Source organism: Falco biarmicus, chromosome 13 (genome assembly GCF_023638135.1).
Source record: "Falco biarmicus isolate bFalBia1 chromosome 13, bFalBia1.pri, whole genome shotgun sequence".
NCBI lineage: Eukaryota > Metazoa > Chordata > Aves > Falconiformes > Falconidae > Falco > Falco biarmicus.
In genome coordinates this window covers 18,277,268-18,305,038 of record NC_079300.1, presented here as the reverse complement: position 1 = coordinate 18,305,038, position 27,771 = coordinate 18,277,268, and the positions used below count along the sequence as shown (strand labels likewise).

The following is a 27,771-nucleotide window of genomic DNA, read 5'->3' as shown; positions in this document are numbered from 1 at the left end:
CCAAAAGCACTGCGTCTGTGTGCAAGTCTGCAATTTTAGACAAGACTACAATTTCAAAAATACTAGTATGCCAGAATTTCTCCATGCAAGCAGAGCTGTTTAGCAGCCCCAGCATTTTTCAGGAAAAATAGCAGTCAAAATACAAGCCCAAGACAAGGCAAATGATTTAGGGAAAAAAAAAAAAAAAAGAAAGAGTGGAAATAAATTAAGAAATACGAGCTGACAACAAGAAGAAGAACAAAATAGGAAAATAGGACACGCAGCAGCATAGATATGTCAAGTTCGTTCACTTTGATTTTGAGCTGACCCCTTAGCTGCTTTCCAACATATTTTTCCCCTAACATGAGTTTCCAGTAGATGTATTATTTGGTGTAGTTGGTCCAATATTAAAACAATGGAATCCTGCAGCATGAAGGCGGTTGTTGCTTTTTCAATTCGCTCTTGGAGGCTTTCCAATAATTTCTGTGTCAGAGGATGCTTTAAAAAGTTCTTTCTCCTCACTCTGTGCCTGGCAGAGCAAGCCCATCTCATACAATACCTGCCAGACAGCCACTGCATCCCCCAATACAGCCCCTTCAAAACGAGCATTTCATTCTCTCACTCTTCTCCTTCTTTTTTTGCAATAAATCACTAACTTGTTAAGCAGTTATGTAGTTCAGTGACCTCTATATTGCCTTTCTAAGACTTATTCTCAGAGACAGGGATATGAACTGGATGACACAGGTGCCTGCTAGAAACAGGGAATTTGCCCTGATTATTTGCGAGAGGTAACATTGTGCCTAATGCTATGCAGAGATACAGGGTACAAATTCTTGCCAAAAAAGCTCATGTACTGCTTAAATATAAACCAAATGAGCTTTTGGTCTAATTAATTCTTATATTTACAGCTCTAAGATAATAAGAATCCATTCTTTCCTCTAAAGACATCCACTGTATCGCTAACTCCTCTGATGCTGATTTACAACACTGCCTTTTCCAGGTCTGAAACACCCCCAGGATTTAAGACTGGCGCTCCTGAGAGTCTCTGAGAGGGGGGTCCCTCCTACTTCCCATGGACACAAGCCATCTCCAAATGCACAGACCAGCTTCTCCAGCCCTTCTGGAAAGCCTCCATCAGAGTGCATCCCACGCCCCACCCCCACCCCCCCAAAAAAAAAAAAAAAAAAAACCTTGCAGAGGGCAAAGAAAGAAGCCTGGTGGCTTTAGCCTTCCCTCTCCACACATCCTCAGGAGTACCATCACTACATGCTCCAGAGCATTCCCAGGGGAACCAGGTCCGGCCAGCACTGCTGTCCCATCACATGCACTTTCCCAAGGAGACTTCCCCAGCCCTAACTACACTCACAGGCATTTCATCTCCTGCAACATTGCTGCTTTCGCGCCTCCACCAGCAAATTATGAATCATGGGGGAACTCTGCCAGGATTTATGGCTATACAAACGTTTGAGCAGGTGATATAGAAAATAGACAAAATTTGAGTCCCACTGCAGAACAAATGCATAACCCCTACCCCCAGGGAGACTTCACAAAGTAGGTCTTCACACTTCTTAAAGCCATGAATAACAGCAGCACACCAGAGAGCCCACATCAGGAATAAGTGAGTGTACAGAAAGTAATCAAAAATACCCTTCTACAAAGTGTCTCATTAATTCAGCAAAGCTTTAGAGTTGGATAATTGACAGGATTTGCACCAAGAAACCTTTACAAAAGAAAATCAAACCAACTCATTTACATTCCTGTTTCTCCTTCAACTACCTTACTGGTTAAGCCAAGCCAAAACAGCCAGATGCAAAACAACTCTGCTTTTCCCAGTGCAGAATGAGTCAAGTAAAGCCGCTGCGGATGGGGCACCCCTGTGCTGGGGCTCCCCTCCGGCACCCACAGGACAGCCCTCTCACGTCCACATCCTCTAGACAAAAAGGTTAAATCTGCATAGTGTTTACAAAGTTTTTCAGAAGTAATTAATCTTTTCTGATGTTTCCATGTTTCTGATTTTCAAAGGACAAGTCCTTAGCGCTTGACAAGAAAGGAAATTAAGCTTCCAAGTTCTTGCAATTTAGCACCCAAACCCAGAGATGCTCAGAAACTCCAGTTTCTCTAAAAAACCCCTCAATTTCTTCTTCTTTACTTGTCAGCAAAGTTCAGATAATTTTGGAGAAGCTTAACTTATCCCTCGTCCGAGTGTTAAAATTCAAAATGTTAGTGATTATACACATATATACATATCTGCAGTTCTTAGAACAAAGAAAAAACAAACAAACAAACAAAACCAAATCCCTCCAGAAGAGCAATAATATATGCACCATGAGATTCAACCAGATGCCCCTATCCTCCCCCAAGGCATGGTTACTACACTATCTGCCAGTGCATATGGGACCAATAAAGCAAAGCTAACTCCTCACACAGGCACTGCAGCGTCACGCTGGAGGAATCCACAACTGATTAAGCAAACTCAAGTAACTCCATTCTGGAAACACGTGCTCATTCATAACCAAATCCCAGTCTTTAGGAATCCCATATGCCATGAAAAAAACACCCCTGCTTCCACAGAAATTGACAAAACATATCTGAAGTTCAACAGGAACAGAACTACCCTCACCTTTACTGCCTGCCACTTTACACGTGCTACTACACACACACCCCTGAACAATTATTACTGCTTGTTAGAGTAGTAACTAAATTGCAATTTCAGTCTTATAATTCAACATTGCCAATGAAATGAAGAGCATCAAATGATGAAAATACTGAATTATTTAACTAAAGAAAACAGAACAGCTCAAAACTCTCCAAACGTTGCCTTCCAGCAAGGCCAGCAGAACTGGAAGACTTCATGTCTGTACCAGGATTCAACCTTTATGTTGTGAAAGCTACATCCTCTTTTTTCCAGTAATTACACTCTCACTTTTGTCCAGTCTGCTCCAAATTCTGTTCAATACACAATGTCTTGCAAGTTTTCCACACATAAAACAGCTGCAGAATAATCCCACAGAGCAACAAAGAGGAACATCCTTATCCTCAGTACAGCCTCAGCCTTCTTCCCCCCACCACCCATTGCTGACCACCTTAAACACCATCCATTCTCAGCCACTCTACAACTTAAATATTTTTGCATTGAAAAAAGCCAAACCATTTTTAATCTGCAAGTTTTGGCTCAACTTTGAGAAATGAAGTTGCAGAAGAAACAGGAGTGTAAATGAGAGGCGGGGTTTTTTTAATTATTACTAAATGTTTCTTGGTACAAACCCTGTCAGTTAATGTGAACAGTATTTTAATATGATTCAGGCTTATGGGAAATGAAATAATATAGAATGTCAACATCCAGGGAAAAGGGCCTGAGCTGTTAAAGCCCAGAGCTTTTCTAGATGCAGATCTAATATACATTCCTGTAATACAACATGATAGAAGTCTCCTGAATGCCCATGACATTCATGGTCTCCAGTGTACCTGTGTTGGGCAGCTAGTTAAACAGAAGTGAAAGAACGAGTGAAATTATAATAAATGAACTGCCTGCCCAGCATTCCCCCACTGCCTTCTTCCTTTGCCCCATCCAATTTACCTTAGTAGCATTACTGATGTAGTTATTCCAGCATCCCTCAAAGCAAATAGAGCTGTAATTCTACAGATGTTAACAAGGTGGCTTTTATCAAGCTTGATTCATCTGAAATCTAAATTATTTACCCTGAAAGAGAAGGGAGTGAAAGAATTTAGGGGCCTCCGATAAAATATTAAAGTATTGAATCTTGTGAATACCAATTAGTCACTCCTCTGGGAAAAAAAAGCTTCAAGACAAATATTTCTTTTAATCAAAAAAGTCATGTATTTGGCTGAAAAAAACCCCACACAACTCTGATGCAAAATGTTTGAGCAGCTTTACAAATTCAGTCATTATACCAAGACTGCTAAAAATTCCACTTTCATTCACAACCACCACAAATAGATAATTGTCAAAATAAATCCAGCAGATTACCATGCAAAAATGTGTCTTCTACAGCTTAATCTTGTGATAATGCTTTTTATAGTACATCTCTCTGCCCCGATCTGCAGCTTTTGTTATTTGCATTCTGACCACTAAGCACAAGGGTTATCAATCTTATAATTCATCTTTTTTCATACTTGAAATTCTACACGCTGCAGCCCTACCCGTGGCTTCTCAACTGTGCTTAAACAAGCTATTTGCTATAGCCATACAGTTCTTTCAAAAAATCTCCAAGCCAAACTAAGTGGTTTCAGTGACTGTAATCTGGCCAAAAGGAAAAAAAAAAAGAGGGGGAAAATAAAAGCCCAATTCTGAACATTTACTGCTATGGTAGTAACCAGGCAGACTGCAAATACGAGGCAGATGGATGCATGCACACAGGGATTCAATATGAATCTCCAGTGCTGCTTCTGTATGGGTCAACCCCAATTCTGCAACGGAAGAAGAATTCACAGAAGACTTTTCAAGTGAATCTGTCGAGTTTCCTGGCCTCTTCAACAAATACTTCTAGGAAAAGTAACTCTCTAGCTTATAGTGTTTATTGCAGTTTCTCACCTTTGGAAAGCAAGGATCATTTAGCAAGCAATTAAACACCAACCCATGAGCTAGGATCATCGAGGCCAACTGCTCCAATGGAGCACCATCATCAGAAGGGAACCGCAGTGGAGAGCTTCTGTCGGTGAAGCCATAGAGCATACAGGGAACAACACAACAGCTACGCAAGACTTCTGCCTCATCACCACTCACTTCCATCAGAGTTTTCGTTACAGCTGCTGAAATCCTCAAGACTGCCCCCTGCAAAGCTTCTCTGCCTACACACTAGTCAAGAAGATTCAGCACAAAATGTTCCATGTCAATACAAAATAAGGCTTAGCCTTTAGGTCTCCACTTGGGATGTCAGAGCCAAACACTCAAAATGACCATTTCTCTTCCTGAGGGTTGATGCTGAGCTAGGTGACAGAGGGCTGTTTTCTTGCTTTCCAAGTGTTACCATTTATTTAAAGGAAAGTCTGTAAAAATGTTTGTACTGTTGGTAAGTTACTTGGGAGACCACCGCAACTAAAATATTTTCATTTTTTTAGAAAGTATGTAATTTCAGTCCAGAAGCAAAGCTTGAAACAGATAACCTCATAAGTGGAAAGTCTGGGCAAGCCATTAACTGAAGTCACAGATTTTGAGAAGGAATTTTAACTCCATGTCAATTAATCACCACCAGTTCCCCACTGACATACCCATCTTTAATCCAACTACACTATTTTCAGTCCTAGATGGCTTTAGGAGCAGAAAGTATCCTTGTCTGATTTTTATTCAGTTTTGGATCCCAGGTTCTCTGCCTGGAACAGATTTTCAGATGACATTAGAAAAGCCTCTAAAACAACATCAGTCAAGTTTTGCATGCACAGCTATTTGCACAAGCCAATTTTACAATTTTACAAGACAATCAGCTAGATAAACATCTGTCTGCTCCATTCTGAGCAGCTGATGAGTGCAGGAGACCTTTGATCGTGCAACAAAGCCTGCTCCCTCCTGGGTGCAAGCCAGCAACCACCATCATTGAAGTGTTCCAAGTTCTGCATTTTCCCGTCTTTAAGCACTGGTTGGGTATCACGTGTGTCGCAGTGTCACCTACACCACAACGAGCACAACAGAAAAATCAGAGGTTGAAGAGCTACAGCATCTCCCTGCAGAAACAGGAACACAAAACTACCTACATTTTCTGTTGGTCAAGCCAGGCAAATGTACACAGTAGTTAACCACAAAGGATGACCATGGGTTCTGACTGTGGCACCATGAAAAAACTATGTGGCAAGTGCATCTGCTTAAACACAGATTTTTAAAAATAATTCATTTGTAGAATTAAAGGTTAGAAATTATTTGAAAACCACGATATTCCACACAGTGCTCCACCACTAGTATAAAGATCAAAAGGGAACCAGCTTCAACCAGCACATGAAACAGGGTTATAATCTATTTTCCCTGTAGCATCTGTAGAAAAGTGATTAGTTCCAACTCCTGCCTTACAACATGAGCACTTCCACTTTCATGTTTTATCACCATTATAGTCAGAAATTAACAGACTCTGGTGGCTATCACTGATATTCCCAACCCAGCAGAGTAAAGCCCTTCCTGAAGCAGATTTGGGACTGCCTTTTCTGCTTACACAGTAGACAAATCACAAATGCAGTTTACTGCAAAGCTGCCAATATTTAATAGTGTTTAATGGTGCAGTATGTATCTGAGTGGGAAAAGGGCGCAAGTACCTATCTAGAGAATAAATGAGTCCATCAGCCATCAGCTCCACAGTTTCCCTCCTTGCCTCCCTCCCTGAATGTGTGCTGCAATACTGGAGAACAGGAGTAACATGCAGCTTGTGGGCTATTTATTTGCTGACATACCATCTCAGATGAGATGATTCTGGGGAAGAAACAGCAGACAATTCCGAAAACAGCATAAGCAACACACACACCACTGGAGAAATAACGCACATGGGACATAGGGGTAAATCTCAGTGGTAACCTGGCAGAACTACCTACAACAACCCATGCCACCTGCCCTGGGTTGCATAAACACTCCCGTGGTGTTGCTGCCCCATAGCAGGTTAGATTGTAGGCAGCCCGACTGCCCCCCACGGCTGCTTCACTTTCATCAACAATTGTCACAAAGGGTGGCTATCTTTCCATTTATTTGTCTGTACACGTGTAGACATGACAGAAGGAACAAGCAATACGAAGGTCATTTTTCCCTAGCCCACTTGGTTTAGAAAAGATTCTTCTCCAGCTTGGCACATGAAGTGCTCTGGCTTCAGCCTCTTTTCCATTTGGCACACAATCAAGCTGTATTTAGAGGAAATCCAATTCTTCTATAACAGTTGCATCTCAATAAATTGTGTCTTACCTCTCTCTTCCCTAATCATGTTCAAAGGGAGAGAGCACTGCATGGCTTCCAAAGCCGTTCCCATTTGAACATTACTTTCCATCTGTACATGTTTCAACTTTCAAAACCGCACTCAGCATGAAAAAAAAAGCACAGCAAAGAAGCAAGGTTGTCTTACCATATTATATTCACTTAATAATCATAAGCAATTTCTCAAAGAAGTCCTCCAGGCACAGTTTTAATGTTAAAGCAATTCTTGCTTCATTTTAACCATCCACTGATGCAGAGCTGATAGCCCAGCTCATTAAAAAGTACAAGGCACTATTTCAAGAAATGCCGTAATTTATCAGACAGAGTTTAGTCATGCTCCACACAGCAGCCTGGATGCACACCACCAACTGCCTCTGACACTTACCAAATCCAGCTCTGAAGTCCCTTGGTTTTGGGCTCAGCTGCCCATGGTGCAGGAGGTCACACAGCAAAGCTTCCTGCTACAGTGATAAACACAACATTTTCCACCTGCAGTTTTTCAAGAGGCTCAGCTACATTTAAAAATGCACAATTTGCACTTGAGTGACAACCTCTTCTTCAGGTTAAGCATTTGCACCCATTTAACCAGCTATAAAACTCTGTACAGGAAGGATGGCTGGAGAGATGATAAATCTTGCCATCATTTTTTTGAAAACTTATTATCTTTACATAGCACGAAATCACATATAACTGAGCTCTCACTTTGTGCTGCTGGACATCAGCTGTTCATCAGTCGATTTGATACCCCAGTGATCAGATTCCACACCCTGTCCATGCAAATTATAACAGGCAAAGGAAGGAAACATTACCTGGGATGAGGTTCAATCTAGTTCCCAAATTACTCTTTTGAGGAACTGTGTTTCACTTCTCACCAGTACTCACTAACACACAGGAGATACTGGTCTTCTGATTCACTCTCATTCTGATGGGAATGAACCACCTCTCCTACCCATCAGCAGGTATCCTTCCAAGAAAACTGGGATCAGAAGAAAGCAGTAGACCCTTCCCAAGCCCTCATGAAGAAGGTGTCTATCTGAGACCATAAACATATTGGCATATTGGCTGCCAAGGGATAATGCCATTGGGAAACCCGAGTGGTGGCTCTGCTAAACTAAGTGCTACACCCAAGCGAGACGCTGCAAATCCAGAGTATCTTCCTGATCCACATCGAGTCTGCAAACATCACACTGCTCTGCTTAAGGTTTTGTGTTGCTTTCTGGAAGAAAATCTTATTTTTAAACTAAAGCCCACTAGAAGGAGTTTAACTGCCCTTAAAAAATACTTAACAACCTCTTTGCTTGTTATCAAGTGGCCCATACATATGCCAGATGAGCACTGTAGACTATGATCATGCATTAAATAAACACTTCTGTCTAAAAATCCATAAGCCTACTTATGACTAGTTTGAGACACACAAATATCTACAGCTTATTCAGTTCAAGAATCCTCTGCTCTCAAAATGTCCATTCAGCAGCCCTGCCAGATACTGTTTCACAATACTACAGGCTCACTTATTCATAAACAAATCATTAACATTCTTGACATAAATCCATAGTGTACAACAAATCCCAGCTATGATAGTGTTTTACTACATTTGCTGTGCCCATCATGAATGGGAGTTCTGTTTTCACCAAAAAAACCACCCTCAACAAATAAAAGGCAAATTATTCTCTGCGAGAAAACCGCCAGGATGAAATGCCTATGCACGGATTACAAACTAATTATCAAGTTCATATAGTAATAAACCTGGCGTTCAGTTAGTTAAATGGGCTGCCACAATTTATGCAAGAAATTTTCTTGCTAGAACTCTAATAATTAAGAAACTCTGATGCTAAAATACACCATTACAGACTTTTAACATTTCCTGAGCTACAAGGGAAACCTTTTACACATCCGCGTTTCTCCACACACGGGCACAAGAATCATTTGAAAAGACCCTTCTAAAGCCCTTCAGCATTCACTCACTGCCAGGGGTTTATTTACAGGCCTGGATCACAGGGTTTCAGCCAAGCCCTGAAATGATCAAGGCTCATTTTTACACACATACATCACGGCTTAAATATAGACTAATTCCAATGAACAGCATAGCTTAACAATCGCATCAGGACCAGGTTGCTTATCCTCTCTGAACACGCTCTGCATAGATGGCAGCACAGAGCAAGAGTTTAAACCAGGGTTTCCCCAAAAAACAGTCCACAAGTAAAACCTCAGCAGGCGCCCCAAAAAGGCTCCGGCACACCGGCACCATGCCCCACACCCAGGGGCATGGGGGGCACGGCTGGCCCGCAGCAGGAGGGATGCTCCCGCAGCACTTCCCAGTACAGCCCACCCATCACCACACACCGGCAGCAGCCGGCCACCAGCACAGCTTCAGAAATCACGGGGTTAAACCCTCTACCCTTAACTCACTAACGCCTTCTTCACCATATTTAAAGAATTAAACGCCTCCCTGAATGGTCATATTTAAGTGATTAAAAAAAAAAGAGAGAGTGGAAGATAGTTACACTTTCTGTTGATGTTCTTGGCAGATGAGAAATAGGCTTGCAAGCACTGGACTTCTCCCTGGACTGATAAACATAAAGCAGACTGCCTTCTGTGCCGGCTGCCAGCTCAGCCCAGGGAATAAAAGATGTTTTCAATTCTGGAAAAGATACGTGTCCACTGAAAGACTGAACACTTAGCAAGGCCTCCGTCCTGTGAGAAATCAGACCCTTACTGATGGTGCCGTGCATAGACCTGTGGGCAACGGTGGCTGCTTGCAGTAGGTAAAAATACATGTATGGCTGAAGTTTTGCAGAAATGAGAGCTTTGTTACTGTAAATATAACTTGTATTATTATTGTAAACATTGCACACTTTTACAGCAATTACACTACAGCATTTATTAGGGGCATGCCCGCCTCTTTTTATTATTTCAACTGGCACGGCTTTTTCATTTCCAGCTTGCTTTAGTTACAGTTTTGTGACAATTCCACTGCAGTAAACTCACGTATAAATATATACGGCACAAATAGCTCATGGTCTTTAGGCCTGACCTACTGAGGGATGTTCTGCAGCTCAGGAGAGCAAGTTTACAGGATCTATTTATGGGTCTCACTCTGTACCCAGCCTTCAAAAACATTTCAAACGTATTTTTGACAAAGACCACAGCTACCAAGGAACCACTGGGTTGACTAGCCTGGCTTGTGGTACCACAGAGGTGACCATCCCTAACAGTTCCTGCTTTCACCCCTGATCTCCCAAAGCTGTAATGTATCTGTTAGTACAGAAACTGTCACAGCTGAAAGAGTGCAAGGGATGAATAAATTTAGGAATCTTCTCATTTGCCTCCAGGTTTTCTGAGCACTCAGAATCACAGTTTTAGATGTCTGTGACAGTAGCAGATAAAAGCCAACCTAAAAAAAGCAAAAACTTAAGGCAGAAAATCACCCATAATCGCACGTCTACAGCCAATGAGGCACTACAGAAATCCCCGGCTATGAGGGTCATGTTTTGAAAGAGGGCAAACAGCTCTGCCGGAAAGCAGCAAGGAAATCAGACAAGTGAAGCACGCATCTGCAGTACAATACAACAACAAAACGAAATCTTGGTGTCAGGACACCCGAGAAAACGGCCACGCTGCAGAGCTGCCCAGGAAGCGGCTGGTTAGGGAACACACACCACGCAGCTTCGCTGGGCAGTGGCTAGGAGGGGGCAGGAATAAAAACAACTAACACTGGAAAAGTCCAAGGGAAAGGGGTACTCACAATTTGAAATAAATTCATCCTCCTGAGTTACGGGTAGCTTGGGAGGCTTGCAGAGCAGCTGGCTAAGAGGGAGCAATGCCAGTGAAATACTGTCAGCAAAGTGTCAAAAGCCCCTGCACTGGCCCGTGGAGAACTGCAACCAGCAAGCCAGAAGACAACGCCAAAACCCCTACATTAAGGGGGAAGCCAAGCAGAAATCCTCAGGACATACATGTTTGCCACCTCTGAACTCTCATTTTCTGGAAATACCAGTACGGCCAACCCCAACTTTCCTTTGCTGACTGGTGTAACAGCATAAAAACCACCTAAGCTCTGCAAACTAACAGCTGCAGGTCACCCGGTACTGCTGATAGTTGTTCACTAACCTGGTTTAGAAGCTGAAATAAACACTACACTTTTGTTTTGAGAGGCACAAGCCGGTCATCAAAACCCATCTGTCACTGGCTGTGCTCTGAAACACACCCCACAGTAAACTCCAGCTTGTGCTTGCACAGCCATGCATGGTGCTACAGCAAGCACGCTGACCTACCCACCCCTTATCTCCTTCCACAAATGCAATATTTTGCCCACTGATCTAGCTCTTCCTAAAAAAAAAAAAAAAAAGAAAAAAAAAAAGAAAAAGGAAAAAATCTAAGGCACAACCCTCAGGCCCTGGTCCAGCAGCAAAGTCATCAGTATTTTAATAGTGATTTCAAACAGGAGCAAAGCCAAGCCTGAATCCTCAGATTATCCTTTGCAAAATCCCAGCATCGGCATTAGCGGAAAAAAAAAAAAAAAAAAAGATCAAACCGGTTGGCTCAGATAGATTGTTATTTCTGTAGCTACGTTTATTAACACTAGGTACATAAAACTGAGAGATATTGAGGAAGTGCTAGAAAAACACATAGTGATGTTAACCACAATGGCAGACTAGAAGTATGTACTGATCCTTTCCTTTGGCCAGGAAATATTTTCAAGCTGTTTCTTTTACAGCTAGTTACTGGGTAGGAAATGCTTTTTAGACAGAAAAATATTTTCTTTTCCAGACAACTCCATAAAATCCACGCAGAGAGCACAGTGTACATTTTTATGAGAATTAATTACTTGTTTACTGTGGTAGTTCAATACACAGCTAATCCCAACACATTGTCCAAACAACTTACTTCCTCCGGTAAGTGAAGAATGGTCAACAGAAACAAAACAGTATGATTTTTTTAAAAAAGAAGAGGCAGAGCACTGGCAACACATCTGCAGCCTGTAAAATGCTGAAGAGTAACATTAAAGGATACAGAAGGATGTCCTTTGTGCACCTTCCAGTTTTTTCTAAGTGAAGGCATTCCAGAGTAAAATATTAACAAATATAATAGCATTGAGACATTGTAATAATCAAAAATAATGTCCTAAACCCAGAGCTATTATTTTTTAAGAGCTGTGGGCTGTAGTTTCTCATTATCATCTAGAAGGGAAGGATAGTTGCAACAGTCGATTCCGTTTCTCCCCAGTGACTAAATCATGTTCTAGCTAAATCATTTATTAACGTCAAAGGGTGACAATTAAGATAATGAGATTTTGGAGGCCCCGGCCATGTGAAACCTGTTTGTGTATATTCTGGCCAATTAAAAAACAAACAAACAAAAAAAACCCAAAAACACAAAAGGAAGCAGTCTGACAAACTGATTTTATTTAAACTGAGTACTAATAATTTAGCATTAATCCTACCCCATATTTGTAGCTACATACCAAGAATAAATATTTATACTAGTAACCACATGGTGCTAGGGGTTAATACAGGGTTAACAAGATATTAACCAAAACATGCACATTAAAACTGATATCATCTTGCTCCCCACTGTAATTCTTCAGCTCCTCAGGTGAGGACCCAGCCTCTGTCCATCCCATGTTTCAGCAGACAGACACACAGCATCCAGGGTCTGGCTGCTCTGGGAGGAGAGGAAAGGGCAAAACAGGCAAGAGAGAAAAACAAGGAAATGCTCAGTCGCACGGCAGGGAAGTGGGCGGCCTCCCCACCATCCAAAGGGCCCTGCTGATACTGTGCCAGGTCCAAAGGAGAAGCACACATCCCTCCAGCACCAAATACTGCCCAGGAATAAAGATGTATTCCAGATCTTTGCAAATACAACCCCTGTGAGTAAGCATCTCACCTATTAGACCATTCACTGTTAACTTCCAGTGGAGTATCTATAATGTACAGTGCTGGTAGCAACCACCATTATTTTTTTTTTAATTTTTTTTAAGCCGTCTCACACCCACTGTTTATAATTCATTGTATCAACCCACTGGCTTGGAAAAGAAAGAAAACAAAAAACAAACAAAAAAAAAAACAAACCAACACAAAGAACAAGAACCACACAGTGAAAGTTAAGAAAAGCTACATGGGGTAAAACTTCAAAATCCCAAGAAAGTTCAGTAAAAGCAATCCAAGAAATAACACTGCAATGGACTAGTCGCTTCAGACATTACTAAGTGCTGGCCAGACTCCACATGCTTTCTCTTTGCTTTATTTTACTTACAATTAGTTTGCAAGAGATGACGATTAGCTAGAAAAAACACATCCCCTTTTGACCTCCAGGTGTACAAAGCAGAACAGCATTAAATATTTCCTAGAGTCGACCTTGGATCTGTACGCAGGGTGCATTAAACCACCACATGGGATAACAAGCCCCAGCAGTAAATCACCACACAGCATTTACAGCACAAACTCTCGCTACGGAGCCCGTTAGCTCCTGGTCAGATCCATCAAGGCAGGCAAGAAACTGAAGGCACTGAGTGACACAGCAGTCTCAGGCAGGCGCCTGCCTCCAAACTCTTCCAAAGCCTTCTGTGAAGGCTGGACCCGTACAAATCACCACATACATGAGAATTTTACAAAGCACAAGATTACAGCCTAGTTCTCTGCGACAGTCCACGCTGCCAGCCCAACTCCCTGCTCTGCTGGAAATCTGGACTTCAGCATTCCTGTACCCTGTTCATGCCCATACACAGGAACAATTAGAAGGGCCAAAGCGTGTGACAACGATGCCAAGTATTGTGAATCACTCTGGCAAAGCAAGCGGCGTTACTCTGGTGCAGACAGCATCACACCCTCTGTTCACCGGGGTAACATCACCACACTGCGTAGAAGATCCATTGCACAGTGTCACCTTGGCATTGCTGGCACTGCAAACACCTCTTCCCGAGTGGAAAAACTTATTACGTTAAGGAAGCAATGATATGCTTGAAAGTCATTCCTCCACACCTCCAACAGATGGACAAGCTGTGCTGTGTCAGTTTGTTCCCATTGCAAAACAGTTGCCCAGTGCCCTGGTGCAGTCCCGACAGCCCTGCTTCCTCCCTGGCCAGCCGATCCTGCTGGCACTGCCAAGGGAGCCTTCACCTGCTCCTTCAGCCAAACAGTCCTAATAAAAGGGCTTTAATAAAACTCCATCTTAAATAAAGCTGTACTGCTGCCTATTGACACCTACTAACTGGGATGCTACAAAGCCTGTCCTTCTGGAAACTCTATTACACAGCCATAACCACTGTGCCTTGGCGGCTCTGCAGCACAGGTGCCATGATTAACAGTAACTAACTTCGTGATAATGACCCTTCAAGCTCACAGCATCACTCTGCTACCAACGTGGGAAGTCACGAGAGGCACTGGTGTGGCACCGTAAGGACTATGCCATTTTAAAGCAAATGCTTCAGTCTGATTTTATGCAGGCTTCTACCAAGTGGGAAAGCTCAGCAAGGAGACCAGATGTAAAAACCTCACAGAAAGCTGTTTAAAAATCTGGAAAAAAAAAAAAAAAAAATTCAAATCACCAGACATATTTTAGTGTAAGGGGGAAGAATAGGACTGCACTTTCCTGTTGTCCCACACATGGATTTGAGACTAAGAGAATGCTGGTAACAATGTTTTTTTCCCAGGATGAGGCAGACTGCTCTCTAACTTTAGCCCTGTAAGAACAGCTGCTGGAAGGAACACTTTTTTTGTTCCTGAGAAATGCTGAATAAAATAAAAAGCAGAGTGGGCATTTTAAACCCTTTGAAGAAACAAATACATGAAGTTTTCACCCGAAAATGTGAAAACAAGAAAAGGCCTCAGAAACACACTAGATTCACAAGTAAGAAATACAGTTTTCAGCTGAAAAACACAAATATTTGCTGAAGCTCTGAAGAGGGGCGGCAGGCTGCAGCCAGTGCTGCTCCCAGCCACTGGGACAGCCACATCCCTGCGCACAGGGCAGGAACCACACGACTGGGAGGCGTATTAACGTGCCATAAATATTTTGTAAAGCAGTTCCCCCCCACCCCCACCCCCCGCAAAGCAAAGGGGGGGTGAGCTCACAGTCTGACACAGGCGTTCCTTGGTCAGATACGTAGCAGCCCCTTATCCAAACAGCATCAGGAACCGGTCCGGAATGACTTCAGTCACACATGCTTTCCAAAAAGAGTCATACACAAACATTCAGTTCAGCACTCTCAGACATTAAATCTTGTCACATATATCTACTCTTAAAAAAAAAAAAAAAAAAAAAAAGGATGAAAAAAAACAGGTAGAATTTGGACTCTTGAAAACACATGACGTTTCTTCTCAATCAGGGTAAAAGAAACACACAGTAATGCCGCTGGCATTAGCAATGGCACTGAGATTTATGGCAATGTTCTCAAGATCTGAATTTGGACCAAAAAAAAGACGCACATATTAACAGGGGCAAAGTTTATCCCCAAGTGAACAAAATGACATCTCTTTAGACATTAATGGCTTCTGAAATTCTCTGGCTTGATACATCAGTGATTTAAATGCCAAACCACATTCACTTTGCTTATCTTGGAAAGCTCCACGTCCACGTACGGACACCCTCAGACCATAACAGAGGAACAAGAGCTCAGGCTGTTACAGAACTCCAGAACCAGCACCATAAGCTTCACAACACACAAGGGATGGGCATTCCCCTGGCCAACGCTGCCCACTGCACGCGGCTGTTTCACTAACATCGCGTAAGCAGCATGAATAACTTCTGATGTTGAGAAATAAAAATCCTAACCTGAAAAAAAAATAATAAATGTCCTCTGAAAATAATTTAAACCAAGGAGAAGTGAGCTGTTTCAGTGCAAGGTTTTTGCAGACAGGGTTCCCGGGCCATGCCTGACCCCAGGCCGCTCATGGACCCTTCTGGACCCCAGCTGCCGACCTGCTCCTCCTGCCCCAGCAGATCTGTATCTCTACAAAGCATTTTACATTAGTCCAAAGCCTCCTTTGATTCTGCCTTTCTGACAAACATCCCCAGACACCTTCACCTACACAGACCTCTCTGCCCCACACAGCTGGTCCCCTGCTCTGACCCACTGGAGCCCAGTCCCAAGCTCAGAAAACCAGTGGGAGTTTGTTCAACCACGGGGCTGACAGCTCCAAGCTGCAGCTCTGGAACATCTGTTTCCAGGTGAAGATCTTGCCATAACTCATGTCTGCTAGCTCCTGTAGCTCACAATCTCTTCAAATACAACTTTCCTTAGGAGAGATGAGCTCCACCACTTCTGAAGCCTGAAACTTGTCAGCATTTTAAACGGGACAAGGATGTGGGAGAGTGGCTTCAGGAAAGGAACAATTAAACAGGGACTAACTAGAACTCCAGTGAATATTTTTAATTGTCCTGAAACACAGAATCATTTAGGTTGCAAAAGACCTTTGAGGTCATCAAGTCCAACTGTTAGCTCAGGACTGCCAAGTCTGTCACTAAACCGTGTCCCTAAACACATCTATGCATTTTTTAAACCTCCAGGAATGGTGATTCAACCACCTCCCTGGGCAGCCTGTTCCAGTGCTTCACCCTTTCAGTGCAGAAATTTTTCCTCATACCCAACCTAAACCTCCCCTGGCACAACTCGAGGCCATTTCCTCTTGCCCTGTCGCTTGTTATCTGGGAGAAGAGACCGACCCCCGCCTCGCTACAGCCCCTGTCAGGTAGGTGTAGAGAGCAACAAGGTCCCCCCTGAGCCCCCTCCTCTCCACACTAACCCCCCCAGTTCCCTCAGCCGCTCCCCATCAGACTTGTGCTCCAGCCCCTTCCCCATCCCCGCTGCCCGTCTCTGGACACGCTCCAGCCCCTCTACGTCCCTCCTGCAGCGAGGGGCCCAGAACCGAACCCAGGATTCGAGGTGCGGCCTCACCAGTGCCCAGTGCAGGGGGACAGTCACTGCCCTGGTCCTGCTGGCCACACTGTTTTGAATACAAGCCAAGATGCTCTTGGCCACCTGGGCACACTGATGGCTTACGTTCAGCAGCTGCCGACCAGCACCCCCAGGAGATGGGGTGGAAGTGAAATGCCAGGGCCTTTCATCACCCTTGATTATGAAAGGCAGTCACCTCGTTCATTTAGCGACTGGTTCCAGGCTTGCTGTGATGCACAGAACGATTGCCCTTCACCTCTGCAGACCCTGCAGCCAGCCCAGTATTTCTGATGGGGCTATTTCCTACACCAGGCAGCCCCAGCCCCCACTGGACACCCACAAGGAAATGATCTGAACTCCATCCATGACACCTGTCGAGGAAAACAAAACCCCAAGTCTTTGCAGCAGGGTAAGTCCTTGGAAGCGTGAGCCCTGTTACTGAGCCAGAAGCTGCAGGATTGTGACGGGGAGGCACACACGACCCCAAAGCTATAAGAAAGAACTGAATATTGCAACACCAATCTGTGACAAAAGGCAACAGTAGAACCCATCTGGGTTCCTGTAACACTTCAAACTGCACAACTCTCCCTTCTATAGCAGCTCTGTATTTTAGAGGTACAAGCTTAAAACACTGCCCTCTGAAAATGTTACACATCCTAGCACCAAGCTTCAGGCGTTTTGATAAAAAAAAGAGCCTCTAAACACTAGATCAAAACAAACCCATCACTCACAAACAAATGCTTCCTAACATTCCTTACAAACCACTGAAGAGTTACATCGCCATCTCAAATGGTAAGATAAAAGTTAATAGATTCGAAAGCATATCTGTACATGCAGAGATAAGGCTGCACTCTTAAAGCTGAGAGATTTAACACACATTTATCAAAGCAAACTGTCCAGTCCCGCAGAAGCTAACGTCCCTCCTGCAGACCTTGGCACTGATGCTTCACCAACAAGAATGTGAGAGAGAGGCCTCCACTTCCCCCATCATCTGACCACATGTCCCAGCCGGCAGCTTTGTTGGTGGCAGTGCCCCAAAGCCCGGGGCGGGGAAGCAGGGTCACAAACCCACAGCTCCTGGGGGCAGCCCAGCCGGCTGGGGGCAGGCTCAGAGCCCTTGCCGACCCCTGAGCCTCGTCCTTGGCTGGAGCATCACCAGCCTTCGGGTGTCTTGAGAGTCATTGCTGGGTTCACTCTTTGGTGCCTACCAGAAAAGTTAATCACGCAGCACTCCCCAGCATCACTGCACATCCCTCCAGCAGTTCATTTCAGCACGAGGCACCAAAGCTGTCTTTACTATCAGGATTTTCTCAAACACGCGGTACCAAGCTCAATAGGCCCTTTCAGCCAAACTATCGAGAGGACCGATGTAAAATTTTCAAAATATCTTTCCTTCTGATTCTAATCCAAACAACAGACCACAGCTGTGAAAACTGAAGCCTGTGCAGATCTGTGCTGTACAGGCTCCTTCTTTAAAGCACTGGGACAAGATTCAAGATTCTACACTTTCTGATTCAAACTTAGAGTCAGGCACAGAAAATTCCCGTGGACTAGGGAAAAAATTTAAAGATGCTTAACTTCGTAATTTTGTGAAAGATATAAGAAATTCACTGCCATTTTCCGCTGATGCACTGTGCGAGTGCCAAGGCAGGGATACACGCTATTGCCTGACACCCAGGCAGCTCAGGGAGCTGCAGCTTGGTGTTTGCCTGCGTTCCAAAAAGTACTTTTCTGGTCAAAAACCAGAAAAAAATAATAAATTCCAGATGGAAGAGCTAAAAATGGGCAAAAGGTTCTGTTAAATAAATAGTCTCAAATGAAAGGAAAAGAGATTAAAACCCTCTTTTTGAAATCTGACATTTTTTTCTAACAATTTTGCTGTTTGCCTTTGTGCTCTGCAGCTCCAAGCTGGAGCCAGAAGAAGCAGCCCACCATGACACAACTCTTCTTGCAGTGTTCCTCTCCCCAGCAAAAGGAAATACTAGAAAACTGACGACAATTTTTTTTAACATATTTAAAATCCAAGTTCAGCATATTAATTTCACTGGACAGTTCTGATGAATAACAACAGAAATGTTGTTTACCTGGTTTTTTTAACCAGAAGGACTGGAGGGAGGGGTAATTTCCCTCCCCAAGAAACTAGACCATTTTCAGGTCAGTATCATCATCATCGGCTCAGAAAGCACAGTTTAATCCTGACAGCAGGAAAACCCGGTCTCCAGCTACAGGGAAGTTGCAGAGCAGCTGAGAATCGCTCTGGAGAGCCTCCCCCTGCAGCTATTCAGAGAGGAAACGCTGCGTCCCGCTGTCCCCCTGTCTCTCAACACCCAGGCTCAGGGAGGGAACGGAGAGCCAGAAACTTGCAGGCTGGGATGATGTATTTGATGTTGCCCCCATCGCCACAGCGGTCCAGTGCCCTTGGTCCCCTGCAGACCCCAAACTCCTCTGTCCTGGCTTCCAGCCAGCAGACACTCTCAGGAAGAAGCTCCACAGCATGCAGAAATGTTTGTTTTAAATGAGACTATACAAACTTTCTGGATCATCTGTAACAGCCCCAGGGGCAGGATTACTGCCCTGCTCTACAATCCAGTCAGGCACAAGGTTGGTACTGACCCCAGTGGACCTTGGACCAGGTGCCACTGTGAGATCTTCAGGGTAGCCACTCCACCAGTGGGACCACTCTGAACATCATTTCTCTCCAGACACTGAATGAGCGGACAAGTTTTCAGAAGAGCTGAGTCTACCAGGTAAAATGCTCTCTGGAAAAGCCTGGCCCTTAGCAGAGGCTCTGAATACTTGGAAACTTACTCTAAGGTCATTCCGAAAGCTTCACACAAATGTATGGAATAACCATCTCTCAAATCCAAGAGGGAGCCTGGCATGGGAAGAAAGAGGTGGCCACAGATCTGAGCTTCAGGACACTTAATTAACTTTCTATCTGCGTTCAGCTTCTTGGCAGTTCCCATCAAATATATCTGGAGAAAATGTTTTCACAGGAGGAGGCATTTGAAAATTGCCTGGCATGACACAGAGCCAACACCACGCAGGGGTACAGTGCAAGGGCGCCCACCGCCAGCGCTGCAGCGCGGGGAGCCCAACCGAGCAGCATGGCACCCACAGCACCGCTCCATCAGGAACACTCATCACTAGAAACTCAGGTCCGAAATGTAGCGGTTAACATAGCCTGGAAGCATCACCAGCCATTAAGCTGTGAGAGGGAGTGAAATGGCCCCAAAAAGGCCCCTGACCCACTCCAGACCTCCCACCCCCTCCCCTTGAAGCATTCAGTGTGACAGAGCAGGGGAAGCCTCTGAGGGGACAGAGGCAGACAGCTGGGATGGTAAAATTTTTACATTTTAAAATCGACGTTGGAATTATTACCACTGATAATTATTTTGTCAGAAAAGTGGTTACTGTTTAAATGCTCCTGATGAAAACAGGCATGGAGGTTCTTCAGAAGGACCAACGCTTCAGAAGCCATCACCGAACTGCTAAGGTAAGGGTCAGTGCAACGAGATCAACCTAATCATGATGAGGCTGAGTCTAATCCTGTTGAAGCACCATCATTAAAAGAGTATCAGCAATAAACAAATTTTTTTCCCTTAAGATTCTATGCATCAAAGATCTATATTTGCTACTCCAGATTTCCAGTACTTCATCAGGAAAAACACATTACGAAAAGCCCTGTTAGGTCTTTGACACAGTTACAATCACCCACATGTAAAATCTTTGGTCAAAGAGTTCTGGCACACATATTCTGAAACAGCCCAGAAGACTTAACACTACTGTCACCTGTAACTTTTCCAGTTATTATTTGAAGTGCAAATAAGTTGAATTATTATACATGAAAGCACCACGGGGGATAAAAAAAGGCAAGGACTAAACATTGCTTAAAGGGACTTTTCAGCTACACATGACATGTCTCTGGGTCAGACTCTCATCTTGCTTACACAGAGTGCCAAATTGCAAATGAAGTCACCACCGTACTTCTCTACGCGTGAGGATGCTCGCACAAAGCCTCAGCAGCACAGCACACCTCCCACCGCCCAGCTGAAGGCACATCTGCTGTGAACACAATCCTGCCTGGAAGGAAACCGTAAGGCTCTGGACACTACAGTGCTGACTGTCCTGCTGGCTGCCACCAGGGACAAAGAGAAAATAAGAAAGAGGTAGTTAAAAATTCTGAACTACTTAGACTGAACACTTCAGTTTGTCTTCCTTCAAGGAAATCACTGCTTTATTTTTTTTTATTATTTTTCTTGGTCATCAAACAGGCTGTCAGCTTCATAAACAGAAACTAGTAGTACACTATAAAAGAACCCTTAAAATCATTTCCCAGGGGGCTTTCCACAAGGCAGTCACTGATTTTGATTTTCTTTTGGTCATAGAATGCTTCCCAAAATTAGCATTTTTCCAGAGCCATTCATTTTCTACAAAGAATAAGTAACGTAGAAAAAAGGAACTGCCCAAGCTAAGTGGTGCCAGATGAGCTTGCTGGAATCACAGAGCTTTGTTTTAAAGATCCCTGACTGCTGTAAACTCATAGTAGCAAACTAGTGCAAAACCTGATGCCTTGAAAGCTATCCTGAAGCTATATAGCGCCAAAACACTGGGCTGTAAGACTTCGTGGACATTTGCATTCACATGACTCAAGCTTAAATTTCAAATGCTTTTCACTTTTTCCTTCTGACATAATCTTTAACAAAACCAGAGTTCAGTAGTAGTATCAGTCCTGCTATACATGTCTCGCAGTGGTTTCTGCCTAGACAGCTGTTTGTGTGCTTTACACTTACAACCTGTTTGCACTTGGTTTAAATAGGAGGTTTTCCATCTGCTTTTAAAAATTGGAAAACTGTTGTTTCAACTGACTTTACACTGCATTTTTTAACATACATATGCATGCGAGCACTGGACATATAATAGATGAGAAGTTGATTTTTAAGGGACCAATAGCACCTAAAACCTCATCACATCTGAACATATGCAAACATCTGTCATAAAACCACTGCACCCATGGCTACCTCAAAGCCATCACATACACACAAGTCTGCCCAGGGCTGACTTTTCTTGAGTGAAGAGTTTCAGTGTTCCTGACATGGGAAAGGCATTTGATGCGTATACTAGGTGGTAGTGGAAGCATGTACTACGTGTGCATTTAGCACAGAGTCTGCCATCCCAGCGTCTGAAAGTATCAGTAGATTCAGGGTACATGGTAGAGGGTACAGTTAACAAATCCCAGCAAAACAAGCGATGTATTTATGAAGCCTCGGAAAGCAGTGCTCTCAGGCAGGCCAGAAGGTGAGCAGCAACACCCCCAGAATCACTGCTTTCACTTTTTTCACTTCCATTAACAGCTGCGCTGTGTTTTTACTACTGTATCTCAATGACATGGAGGTAAATTACACCAGCAACTCAAAGCCTGTGGTAAAGCAGTCTTGCACAAACATATTTCCCATGGACTTCATAGGGGCTGCACAAGTTACGTGATGGCAAAATTAAGCCTCTGGGTTCTGGGAATCAAACTTGTCCCACTAAAGGAGGGCCCTCCATCACCTGCTTCACTGCACCTCATCTCACCCACGCACAGCTCTCCCCCACAGTATTTCACAGCACGTTAGAAGAGATGTGGAACTCTATTTTATAAAAGAAATAAATCCAGCAGTATGAGAAATACACCGTAGCCACCTGCTACTAAATCCTTTCCCAGAAATGGTGCAAAACTGTGCGTTTCAGTAAGAATATTGGATTTCCAGGTGAGCAGACAGAGTCATTGAAGTCCTACCGTGAACACTTGGCCATTTGCACATCCTCATGAAGCCACTTCACCAAAGGATGCCCAGCCCCAAAGCCGGGAGGCAGCAGAAAGCAAGGGGGTCTCCCGGTTTGGGGCAGTCCCGGGTGATGGCAGAAACTGAGCAACAGCTTAGCCAGAGGCAACTGCCTGCCCAGGAAAAGCATGTGAAAGAGCAGCGTTTTCCCACCTGGACCCATGGGCAGGAGCAGGATGCAGGATGAGAGCCAGCTCCACAACACGGCCCTCCTGTCCGCTCCCTGCTAGCTGACCCCCACTCACATGAGGTGCTACCAACTCTACTACCTGCAGAAGGAAAGCGAGAGCTTCTCCAAAAGCAGGGCTCGTGGGCACAGCTCAGCTCAGGGACGCCCGGCATTGCAGCACGAGGCTGGGCAGCACCAGCACTGCTGTGGCTCCCACTCCAGGGGAAAATGGATTTGGACATGGCAATCCCTATTACCTACACGTGTTATGAGAAGCAGGAACACTTATAAACAGGTCTTATAAACAGCATGACCACGGAAAGTATGCACCCACTGGGATTTATTATCTAGAAACAATGTCTGGCATCAAGCTTCCAGGAAAATTCAGGTTTCAAAGCAAATAGCAGTCATCTCTCCGACAGGCATACAAAACTGCACCAAGACCTTGCTTGTTTTCAAAAACCACTTCAGAGTCCTCATGGGAGCATCGCTGAAGCCTGCGGCTCCAACATCCCAGCTGTGCCGCCAGGGGCTCCCAACCCTCCATGTCCCAAACCAGGCACAGAGGGTACATTTGGAAATAATTTTAAAGAAAGATTTCAGAAAATTTTCGGCATTGTTTCAACTAGTGCTGCTGCCACAAACGTCAAGCCAAAAATAAGAGCGCACTGCTTATAACCGTCAATAAGGTCTGCTGCAAACGCAGCAATGAAAACCATACCCAGAAGGTACAGCAAACCCTGCGCTGGAGCCTCAGCACTCCCAGCAGGGAGAACAACCCTTAAATACCTGAAGCCACCCCCACCCCCCCCACCCTCAAGTCGCTGCTCCAGCAGAGGAGGCATGGAGGCATGCACATGTGCAGTACGTCCACCCACATTTTACAGAACACAAACCAGGAATGCTGCCACAGGAATTAAGGGGGGGGGGGGGAAGTCTTCAAAAAAGACACAGTCCCAGATCGTCTCTTTTATATTGTGTGAATAATGCTATTGCCTGTATCACCTGCAAAATCATAATCTTCTTGAGCACTACACCAGAGACTTGCTGATCCCTATGGTATATTCCTGCAACATCCCAGCTGTGCGGTTTCCCATGTAACTGACTGTCCCACTAACTTTGTAGAAAATGCACGTAACTGCGATGTTGTTATAGGTGAAAGAATCACAAAAGGGGAAAGGAAAGGAACCGCAGAAGAAAAAGCTGGCTTCACTGTATTATATTTTCAAGGAAATTCCAGAAACCTGGACATTTATGTTTTTCTAGCTTACTCTTCTAATCCATGTAATTCATTTCAACATATCTTCCAGAAACAGTGGGGCTTCTTCATTAAGCAGCAGGATAACAGGAAAAGCTTCCATCAGAGAGAAGTGGAGTGGAGAACAGAGTGACCAAAACAAAATAATAAAAAAAAAAACCCCACCACCCAAAAAACAAGTAATCATGACTTATTCCAGCAAAGCCAGAAACAAAAGCCCCAGGAAGGGACCATCTCAGTAGCAAATGAAGCTTTCAGCAGCAAGTGGCCACGACAGCAGTGGGGACAAGTCCAGCTCATGCCCCAGCTCACCACATATTTGTAACCCAGCTGCTGATGACACTTCATTGCTATTGCATACCCATGAGCTCTGCTGCTGACCTCACTACTGGAATTGTACCCATCTAGTCAATGCCAAAAATTTCAGCACAAACTGTGAAACTTGACAGGACTGAGCACATTTGGAACAAAAGCAGATTTTACACAAGCGGCCACAGACCAGGAACATGCAGCCTTGTCATACACTGCATGGGACTGGGAAAGAAGATCCACAAACAATAGATCATCATTGCACACCTTGTCTTCATGCTGTGATGCTCGCTATCATTTAAGTTAAACATACACAGTTTGCCTTACCAACGAGGGCAGAACTGACCCATACAAACAGGCATCCACTTCCAAAGTCAGTTCATACTTTCCCTTACTGAACCAGGCCAAAAGAAATATTCTGAAAGATGAAAATATTTTCTCTACCATTTTACTTAGCACAGAGCTACAAGATGGACCAACAACAGACCTGCAGTTCGCCACAGATGGATATTAATGCAGGACACATCCGGGTCAAAATTAAACCACATACAACTTACACATTAAAATGTCAAGACAGCTGTGCCAGCTCCACACTGCCTGCACACATACATCAGCTCCAAGGAAAACCTATAGAAGACAGGGCTGGACCTGCCATTATACATCCCCCAAATAACCTACAGTAGCAACTTGGTATAACCTGTTATCACAGAATTTGTGAATGGAGACCATAAGACGTCATCTACTTTAACCAGTGACCAAATACCCCCCTGCTACAACCACAAACCCAAGCCCAGCACCCCCCCAACACGTGCTTGCCAGCCAGGCTGAGCACTTGTGACACCACAGACAAGCAGAGGGTCTCCCTTCAACACCCCGATGGCGCCAATATTTGTTTCACAGCAGCTGGAAGCCAGGAGAGAGGGACCCTGGCAGAGGGAACAACAACAGCAAAATGGGACACCTGAAACTGAATCAAGATGTTGAGGGGAAGAAAGAAGGGAAAAAACATGCACTTACTGCCTTGCACAAGCTCTCCCCGAGGGGGCTGGGCAGCGCTGCCAGCAGCTCTGGCCAGGCTGGCGACGCACTACATGTGGTTCTTGGAGACAGAAAGGTAGATCAGGCTACTTGAAATGACCAAGTTTCAAAGCTTTTATGGAAAAAAAAAATGTCAAAGGGGTTGGGCATATTAAAATATCGCCAATGCAACTCTGGCTCATGTGTATATGGAGTAAGATCACATCCTAGTTATTCCCAGCATCCTTGCACTCACTGCATTCGTTTTGTCCACTGCTCACCACATTATTTAACCTCTTGTGCGAACCCAGAATTATTACAGGCTCCTTGTGACTTCCCCAAGGCTTTCCCCTTCTCCCCATTTTAAGAGCTGGTACAAGTCCAAAGCATCGTTGAATTCTGCAATTCTGGATCCCTCTGGCTTGTTTTTTTAAGAGCACCTACAGCCGTTCACGTACTTCCCCAGAAACTCCTGTTGGCAGGAACTGCTTTTAGAGGCACTCAGCACTGTGGGAGGCTCGGGATACCTGGAGCCTCCAGCTAGAGGCAACCAACACTAGGTTGCACAAAGCCAGTGGCCACTGCTGAGAACTTTGGTGCTTGTGGCTCCCCTCCAGCAGCTGGGAGCAGCGCAGGCTCCCCTTGCTACAGGCCTGTATCGTGCTGCAGTAAGTAAGTGAGAGGCTCAGCAAGCATCCCCGGCTTCCCACAGCCTTTCCCACCCCCTCCCTAAGGCAAGACCCCTACCAGCACATGGGATACATGAGGCAGCTAAATAAGGTTACTCACAGCTTAATTCTGCAAAACATATGCACCTGGTTCTCTTTAGCTTTGCGTGCTCTTGTAGGCTGCATCAGATATTTGCAATATTAGTATCTTATTCATCTCCCAATTCCACAAAGAGGGCACATAGCCAGTCCGTACGATACAGACCAGCATAGCACTACTAACCTCAGCTTTTCCCTTCCTTCCTCCCCCCCTCACTTTCTCCTTTGCCCCCCAAAGCTGGGTGCAGCCTCCTCAGGTCGTTCCCCTGCAGCCCCCCCTTCCTCCCCCGGCGCAAGATCGTAACTCCTTAGTAGAGAGGTTTCTGGCTAACATGGGGAAACAAATAAATAATAACGCGCTCACATAGTTTTTACCCTGGAATCCATAAACTATGGATGTGGTACATCGCTCCTATCCATGAAAAATGAAGTTTCTCGTAGAGAAAAGTATGGCTTTTTAAACACAGGGATTATTCCTGTTACTGGCTGGTGCAGATTAAAGCCCATGGCTCTGCTCGGCTGGGCTTTACTATCAACTCAAATCAAACTGCTGAATTTTCTGCTTGACGATATCAAAGCAAGCTCTCAATGTGAATTGCAAAAGCAAGTAGTAACGCCTCTTGTCATCTGCTACCACCACTGATTCTCTATTTAAAACGTCCCAGTCTCTCGCACTAGACACTTGCTCTGGAAAACTATGTGAAATCGACAGAGGGGCACTACAAGTGAGTTTTATTGCATCTTGCTCCCTGCCTGTCTCAGATTTCACCCGGAATATGAAATATGCATAAAAACATACATGCAAAGCCGCGGAGGCAGAGCTGGCGGCGCCCGCCCCGCCGCGAGAGGCTGCGGGCGGCCGGCGGAGGGACCCCGGCCCCGCGCCCCCCGCCCCGCCCGGGCGCTGCCGCCCGGCTCCGCGGAGCTGGGACCCCCGCGCCCCGCTCCGCACCGCGGGTCGGGGGCGGCCGGGCCGGCCGGGCTCCCCCTCACCTGAGGGGTGCGGGGGAGAAGCCCCTAAAACAGCGCTTCCCGCGCCGCGCCGCCGCCCGGGGCCGGCACCGAACCCCGCCGGGCAGCGGCAGCCGGACGCGGCCGGGGCAGCGCCTCCCTCCCCCGGCACCGCCCGTGTGTCCGTGCGTGCGTCCCGTGCCGCCCCCCTCCGCGGAGGCGGGGGGAGAAGTTGCAACAAACTCCCGGTACCGGGGGATGATGCTCCGCCGGCCCCGCTCCCCGCCGGCACGGCCCCCGCCGCCCTCCCCGGGCAGCTCCGCGGGCCCGGGCCCCCCGCCCCGGGCCGGACCCCCGCCCGCGCCTACCTGCAGCCGCTCCGTGGCCGGCTGCCACATGGTGCCGCGGCGGCGGGAGGCGCTGCCGAGCGGGCGCTGCCGAGCGCGGCTCTCTGCGGGCGCGCTCCCCTCCGCGCCGCGCCGCCGCCCGCCCCGCCCCGCCGCTCCGCCCACGCGTGTCCGCCGCAGGGCGGTGGGGGCCACGCGCGGACCCGTTCGGCGGCGCGGGGACCGGCGGCATGCATCCTCGGTGGGCTGGCACCCCCCCCGGGATGGGCACCCCTCCGGGATGGGCACCCCTCCGGGATGGGCACCCCTCCGGGATGGGCACCCCTCCGGGATGGGCACCCCTCCGGGAT

The 27,771-nt window shown here is 45.6% G+C and overlaps 1 protein-coding gene across 3 annotated transcripts in view; it reads right to left on the bottom strand.

Moving 5' to 3' along the window:
• The window catches only part of PID1 (phosphotyrosine interaction domain containing 1), a 91,235-nt gene extending 63,671 nt beyond the window's left edge, over positions 1-27,564 (bottom strand). For 2 of the 3 annotated variants that reach the window (XM_056359035.1, XM_056359037.1), the window contains exon 1: positions 27,443-27,564. In XM_056359035.1, the coding sequence (XP_056215010.1) occupies positions 27,443-27,472 (30 nt within the window). In that variant the 5' untranslated portion in view covers positions 27,473-27,564. Of the gene's footprint in view, positions 1-10,625; positions 10,888-27,442 lie in introns of those variants that run through there. The other variant, XM_056359036.1, reaches the window with a different exon arrangement.
• Between the last annotated feature and the right edge of the window lie 207 nt (positions 27,565-27,771).